The sequence below is a fragment of the Suncus etruscus genome, chromosome 12 (genome assembly GCF_024139225.1).
Source record: "Suncus etruscus isolate mSunEtr1 chromosome 12, mSunEtr1.pri.cur, whole genome shotgun sequence".
NCBI lineage: Eukaryota > Metazoa > Chordata > Mammalia > Eulipotyphla > Soricidae > Suncus > Suncus etruscus.
In genome coordinates, this window is record NC_064859.1 from 19,861,769 (window position 1) to 19,869,218 (window position 7,450).

The window sequence follows — 7,450 nt, forward strand, 5'->3', positions numbered from 1 at the left end:
TGTGTCAGATGGAGGAACTGACCCAGTGTGGCCGTTCCGTATTCTCTCTTGTTTCTGATAAAGAGGGATGTTTTAAAGGAAGTATTGGGTACAACAGAACTACATTTGGCGTTCACCAAGCAATTGACACTTTTATTACTTAACATCATAACCTTATGAGGTAGGCCAGTATAAGTGCGGTCGTTTTATAAGTGATTAAACCAAGACTGAGAATAAGAAATGAGAAAAACTGGCTGCCCAGGGCCAAACAGAAAGCAAGGTTAGAGCCAGCTGAATTCAGAAACCTCAATTAAATTCCCAGACAAAAGAGAACTGGCAAGAGTAAAAAAAAAAGTTTTATGGATTTTCCTTTGAAATAAAACAAGGAAACATTATGTTGCCATTAAATAATATTAAAAAAATAATCTTTTATTACCTTGATTTTGTCATCAGGGTTGTATTTTTAAAATACATAAAACTTAAATAAGAAAATTCATCCTAGGTTTAAAATTTTCCATTTTGCATGAGATTATTTATTTCTTAATTTGACTTAAAAAATTATGCCAAAGGGCCTCATTCAAGTTCCGAAATCTAAGTGCCACTGATTAGTCTCATTCTGGCTCAAAGACACATTCTTCTAAAGAGGCTTAGCATTTTCTGATTCTTCTTTCTCTCTCACTCTCTCATACAAACACACACACAAACGATATCATCCCCCTACACACATGACATTCATCTTGATTAAAAGATGAATAGATAAAAAGGAAAAAGGTTTTTCCCTGATACCTGGTGTTTCCCACTGGACCTTGTCCATCACTTGTCTATCACTCCAGATTTCTGATTTACCCAGTTTCCCTCCTTGCCTTTCTCCCATACACCCTGCCTCACCTATACCTGCAGATGGTCACTGCTCAAGCATAGGGCCCTGGGCATGTGACTGCTGCTTCTGACCATCACCACCCCTACAATGGCAGCCAATCCCTTCCCAGAAATATTGTCAACTCTGCTCTTGTTCAATAGCACTTCCACGTGGCTACACAGAAGTGTTCAGCCAATGAGAGCCTATCTCAACCGTCTGGCCAATGAGAGCCTTTCCCACCAACTGTCTGGCCAATGAGCTTGAATGCAGTGGCTTTAGGCCCAGTGAATTCCAGAACAGCCCTAAAACAACCTGCACAAAGCAGAAGATATGAGTTTTGACCTCTGGTGGGCATCTCTCCCCGCCACCCCCATGGGCTGACCCATGGGACAAGGGTCTCTGCAGAGACTGGAGGGCGGTCCAAAGGACTTGAGAGGCCAGACCATGGAACCTGAGCACAGGTTTTGTCAATGGGGCCTTAGGCCTGGGCCTGGGAACTGTTCTGTTCCATATTGCAACCAATATGGAAGACGACCCGTGCACTTGAGAATATTCCCAGTTCTGCTTCATTCCTTCCTCCTCTCTGTTCCAGTATCTCTGCCCATTACCAAGTGTTTATCAGCCTGAACTCCAGCAAGCCAGCCCATACATGGTTCCCTCTGAGGTAGTTGAATGTTTTGCCTTGTGCCCTTCCTTCCTTCTTCATCCTCCCCAGACTTGCACTTCTCCATGGTCCACCTCAAATGCCAGTGCCCTGAAGAACTCTTCATGCCGTAAAGATCTCTATCCACTACCCACTGTCTCCCCCCAAAGTCAGGGGGCCTTTGGCTTCTCCTCTTCCATATCCCTGTGCCTCCTTCACTCTCTGTTCAGGGAAGAGGGCTTGGGGGTAGGGGGATTCCCAAACAGTTCTCAGTGGGGACAGGTCACTCTCACACAATGAACTGGGTGACTCAGCGCTAGGAGCATGGACACAGAGCTATGGTGTACTATAGTGCGGCAGGGATGCTGGACAGCTGGGTTTGAACTTGGGATCTGGCAGAAATTTTTATACCCTATACACCACCCTCACAGAGGGCTCTTGAAAGGAAGGTTTCAACTCCTAGATCAGAAATTCAGGGGGAAGGGAATGGAAACTAGGGAGTGATTCACACATAAGGAGGAAGAGCTCTATCTTATGCCACTGGCTTTAGCAAGAGGTGTGCATACTCAGGAATGACCTAGGGGGCGGCGGTGTCCAATGCATTTGTTCCTGTAAGTCTCCACTGCACCCACCCTTAAACATCCAATGCTCTCTGTACAGAATAATGAGCTGAGCAATTCATGACAACTTCTGTTTGAGAAAACGCAAAGTATAATGCCTAATGGAACACGCACAAATGGGTCAGTTGTATGTAAAACTATGGAGAGGGCTGTTAGATACAGACTATATAGCTGCTTCAAAATAACTACAGCATGTCCATATTCAAGGAGACTAAATACCATTCATATTATGTTTGTTTTGGAGGACAATGTTTTGTATCTTTCAAGTATAGATTGTTTCACCCAAATTCATAAAAGGCTCTTTTGGACAAACCATAAAAGCTGTTCACATTCATTCTCACCCACGGTATAAATCCGTGTCCTCTCGATACCTGACCCTCAGCATTCATAAAAATTCCATTCATCTCCCAAGGCTTTTCCCAAGATAAAGGCCACTTTTTCCATGGACTCTAGCCCCCACCCCAGTTCCAAATATAGTTTTTCTCTCCTGCGACTCATCCATGTTGGATGAGTATTTTCATGTGTTTGCCTCATTCTCCTATTAGCAAAATCACTAATTTACTCATCTGTATATCCCTATCAATAAGCAGCACAGGGGCCATAGTGACACTACAGCAGAGAGGGTATTTGCCTTGCATGCCTATTATCCCATATGGTTCCCCCAGACTGCCAGGAATAATTTCTGAGCACAGAGCTAGGAAGTAACCCCTGAGCATCATTGGATGTGCTCCCCCCCACCAAAACAAAAACAAAAACAAAAAACAAGCAGTACAAACAAGGTTGTATACATAAAACTCAGTGTTTGTGAAGTAAATACATAAAGTTTACAGTTTTCCTGGTGCAAAGGGTGATCCTTGAGAATACTATGTATGTCCAGTAGCTGATCCAAAGTTGGACAAATTGCATGGTCTTGGGGATACCCAGTGATGAGAAGCTGGCACTGATGGTGTTATTGGTACTGAACACAATATACCTGAAACTCTAAGCAATTTGGTAAATCATGGTGCCTTAAGTTAAGACCATAGACAATGCAAAGTGGTACTACCCGCTGGATCTTTGTCTGCATCTCACCAAGTTACAGAGTCCGCTCTACAGAATCACTATAGAGTTGGAACTGGGGAGCAGAGCAGGCACTGTCACCTTCTCACAGCTCTCTGTTCAAAACAGGGCAGGGGACACCAGTCTGAGAAATTAAGGCCACACTCCCAAGTAAGGTATGGCTAGAGAAAAATAACACAACTAAAACAGCTTTCTAGGTACATCAGGTACAAAAGGTCTTTTGTAAAAATAAACTTGTATTCCTCAGTATATGTCTATGTGTGTTGAGGGGGGATGTCCCTAAGGACCCAGAGGACATAATTCTGCATTATCGGTAGACTGTCTATAAGAATCATACTCAATATTGAGCTCATGTCTTCACAATGCTCCATAGCTGTTGGGAGACTGTGATTACTAAACTTAGCGGACATGCAAATCACATTTACAATAAACTGGTTACCATTTATTTTATTAGTGTCCACCAATTACAAAAGTATTCAGGGATATAAAAAACATTTTTTTTTTGCATTAACCTGTATCTTCTCCCAACTATACTAGAGTTTTCTAAGATGAATCAAAGGCAAAAGCTTTTCGTGGTCTTCATTCAAAAGTTTTACAAATGTGTGTGTGTGTGTGTGTGTGTGTGTGTGTGTGTGTGTGTGTGTGTGTCCCCTCGGGTAATTTAAAGAGAGCAGGCATAATTTCCTAATTCATGGTATTTTGTTCTCAAATTTGTAATTAGAGATCAATATCATATAGAGCTCTCATCTTCTCTTTCTCTGATATTTTAACAGAAACTTCACTTCTAGTTCTTCAAAGCCTGTTTCATAATTAATGTCAGAGCCACCTTCATAATTAGGAGACATTCAGCACAGCAGAAAATGTGCCGGTTTTGAAGTTAGAAATCCGGTCTTGCAAACGATGTTTGTTTTGAATCAGGACGTCTTGGCCCTGAGATCTGGATCTGTACCACTGGATGGGTTACTTGGTTTTCCCTACCTCAACAACCCGACCTGTGCAATGGAACTAAGCAGACTTCCTTTCTAGGGTATTTTTAGTTTAGTTTAAAGACTAAAACATCTAGTGCAAAAAAAGTTCCAACAAAGAATCTATACAGTGTACGATCAATTGTAAGTGCTTGGTAAATGTTGGTTAAATCCAACTGTTATTTTTTCTACCATCATAATAGTCATTTAACAGTTCAAAATTCATTTCCCTATCTGAAACATGGGACTTCTACTCGAGCTTTGCTGAGAGCTTTAAGCAAGAAAATAATAGGAAGCATTTTGATTATCACACAGGATTCAAATATTATTTTGGATAACTAATAAAAGCTCATCAACCAAAAAAAATCTAAAGATTACACCATAAAACTGAGCTTCAAAAGTACCATCCACAAAATCCTCCTTTAGACATAACCCAGGAGCTTCCTTTATCTTTAACTTACAGAGTTCTCTGTAAGCTTTTGCAAAACATGCATTGGCCATCTGCAAACCAAAAGGCTTCCTAAATCAAGCCAAGAGGCCCTGCTAAAGAGCAACTACAATCTCTACATGCTGCCACCAGCCAAAAATTAACTGACACACTGATATACTGCAGCTGAGCTAAATTTTGAGGCAACTCACTAGACACATACTGTGGAACAGGGTTTCAAGGAACCTCAGCTGGAAGCTAAGGATGTGAAGGGTGTGGAGAAGGACAGTACAGCGGTTCAAGTTGTTTTCTTTCCAGGACCAAACTGAGTTTGGTCCCCAGAGCTCTGCCAGGTGATGATCCCTGAACCCACAGCCAGAGCAAGCCTTGAGACCTGCCCAGTTTGGTTCCAAAACCACAAGATAAGAAAGATGGAACAGAATCCAATCCCTGTGCTAGGAACACCTGAACATTATAGCAGAATGTTTCAAAATATTGCTAGTAAAAGTTATGAGGGGATTCAGCGTCAAAATAATATTATCCCTTTGGCCAAAAATAAAGCATTTTGGGAGGAAGTCATTTTTTTTTCAAAGTTCACTCTCGGGAAAACAACGGATTTGGTGCCAGAAACCCACATTTCTAACTGTAAACTTGCAAAAAAAAAAAAAAATAATAATGTGTACCTGTAAATGAAAGGCTGAAATGGGGCCAGGAGTAACAACACAGTAATTAGCAACTTTTATAGAGTCATAATGTTTCATATTCTTTCTACTCGGGCTCTTTGAAGTTTTCAGTGTCATGTATAAAAGTTTTATTGCATTGGGCCCCATCCCTGTGTGTTTTATGGGCGCCAGCGTTATGCAGCGCCAGCTGGACTTTACTCATCATCAGCTCTTTTCTAATAAAGGGCCAGAGGATGCAAGAGCTTGGTACCCAAGCGCGGTGGGACACACCTGGCTTCCGGAACATAAAAGTCACCGGGCAGCCTAAATCACGGCGCGGGGAGATCCACACCCACCCATCCTCGACGTGATCCATAAATCGCAAGGCCATTTAGCGGGGAGACGGCGCTGCATATTCATGGGCAGGCATGCCACGCGCCCGCAGGGTCGGGAACGTGGGCTCTCCAGAACCAAAGACAAAACGGGGTGCGGTGGAGGTGGCTACCCTAGCAAAGGCCATGCATGGGCCGCCTTGATCTGCAGAGCCAAGCCAGCGCGGGTCCGGGTCCGGGTCCGGGTCCGGGGCTGGTTCCCCGCACTGTTCAGTTGGTCTTGGCAAACAGGCAGCATCACCCGCCCCGGGTTCTTCACGGGATCCAGGGCGCTCATCTCCCCACCTGAGCTCAGCCCAGCGCTGCCCAGAACATCGAGGAGACGGCGGGGAGGGGGTGGAAGAGTGATGCCGAAGCCTGGGTTCCAGAAAGAGAGCGGAGCGAGCCCCGCAAGTGGGATTAAAGAGCTCTGCACCTACAGCGCCTGGTCCAGGCCGGCGCGAGCCTCGGGAGCCTGGAGCCGGGGTGGCCGCCTCTCCAGCGGCAGCGCGCGGGGGATGCGCGGGCCGGGCCGGGTAGGGCCCATCGGGGGAGACCAGCGAGTGCGCAGAGATGCCAGGAAAGGGGTCCCCCCTCCCCGACTCGCCCAGGCCAGGACCCCGGCTCACTTTCCCTGCGGGAGGCGAGAGGAGCGCGGGGGCGCGAGCACCGTGGCCAGAGCCGCGCGCACCGGCGCGTCCTCGCGCGCCAACTCCGGGGGGTCGGGGAGGGGGGCGCGGGGCGCAGGCTGGGGGTGCCGGGCAGGTGAGGGGGCGCCCGGACAGGAGTGACACCGGCTCGAGGGTCCCTCCCGCTGCAGCCCACGGCAGCAGCGCGCGCGGGGAGGCGCGGGGGGGCCCCGGGGTCCTTCCTCCTTCCCTTGGGGTCCCCAGCAAGGAGGGCCGGGGGCGGCCGGCCGCGAGCCCCGCGCTCACTCACCACAGCGACTCGAGGTCCCACTCCTGCAGCAGCGCCAGGTCGAAGCTGTCCATGGTCCGCGCCGCCGGATGGGTCTCAGGCCGCCCGCGCGCCTGCAACGACCGAGACGGAGACGAGCCGCTCGCGGTGCGCCCTGGCCGGCCGCGCCCGCGCCCCGAGCCCCGCGCCCCGCCGCAGCGGCCGCGCACTCACCCCCGGCCGGCTCCGCGCACGCACGCACGGCCCGAGCAGCCGCGAGCTCGCCCCGCGCCGCCGCCCCGCCTCCCGCCCGCCCGCCAGCCCGGCCCGCACCGCCGCCGCCGCCGCCGCCGCCGCCGCCTTTCTCCTCCGGGAGGCGCGTGTGCGCGACCAGGCCCGGCGCGCGCGCGCCGTGAACCCCGCGCCGAGCCCGCCCCGCGCGCCCCGCGCCGCCCCCGGCCCGGCCTGCAGCATCCCGGCCCCGCCCGCGGCGCCCGGACCCCCGCACCTCCGGGGGCGCGGCGAGGGGCGCGAGACCCACTTGCCCCGGCCACTCGGGGCTCGTTGGCGCGCGTGGGGACGCCTCTCCGGGCAGGGGGCAGGGGCTGGGGCGCTGCGAATATCTGGAGTGTTTAAGTTCAGGGCAATGCCCGGAGGCTGCCAGGTTCTTGCTCTCTCGCTCGCTCTTTCTCTCCTGGCACGACCTGCAGTCTGGCCTAGTGTACGGTCCCGTGCTCGGGACCCAGCCTGGCATCTGGTCTACACTGCAAAATCACCACTTTGCCTTGAAGGGTGGTGTGCCCTCAGCTGGTGTCCCTGGGGCCTGTACCAATTAGGTCCTTGTGTGGTTTTGCAAGATAACCCTCTACCTACCGTTCCTCCTTTGACTGAAGCTCCCGAGAAAGCCACGTCCAAAGCAAGGACTTAGCTGTTATCCACCTACCCATCGCTGGCCGGGACCCCTGGAC

The 7,450-nt window shown here is 49.7% G+C and overlaps 1 protein-coding gene across 1 annotated transcript in view; it reads right to left on the minus strand.

Annotated features, from left to right (window-relative positions):
- The window catches only part of AFF3 (ALF transcription elongation factor 3), a 478,778-nt gene extending 472,016 nt beyond the window's left edge, over nucleotides 1-6,762 (minus strand). The window contains exons 1-2 of the mRNA XM_049785039.1: nucleotides 6,717-6,762; nucleotides 6,525-6,616 (exon numbers count right to left, since the gene is read on the minus strand). Coding sequence (XP_049640996.1) covers nucleotides 6,525-6,577 — 53 coding nt within the window. The 5' untranslated portion in view covers nucleotides 6,578-6,616; nucleotides 6,717-6,762. The remainder of the gene's footprint in view (nucleotides 1-6,524; nucleotides 6,617-6,716) is intronic.
- Nucleotides 6,763-7,450: the final 688 nt, after the last annotated feature.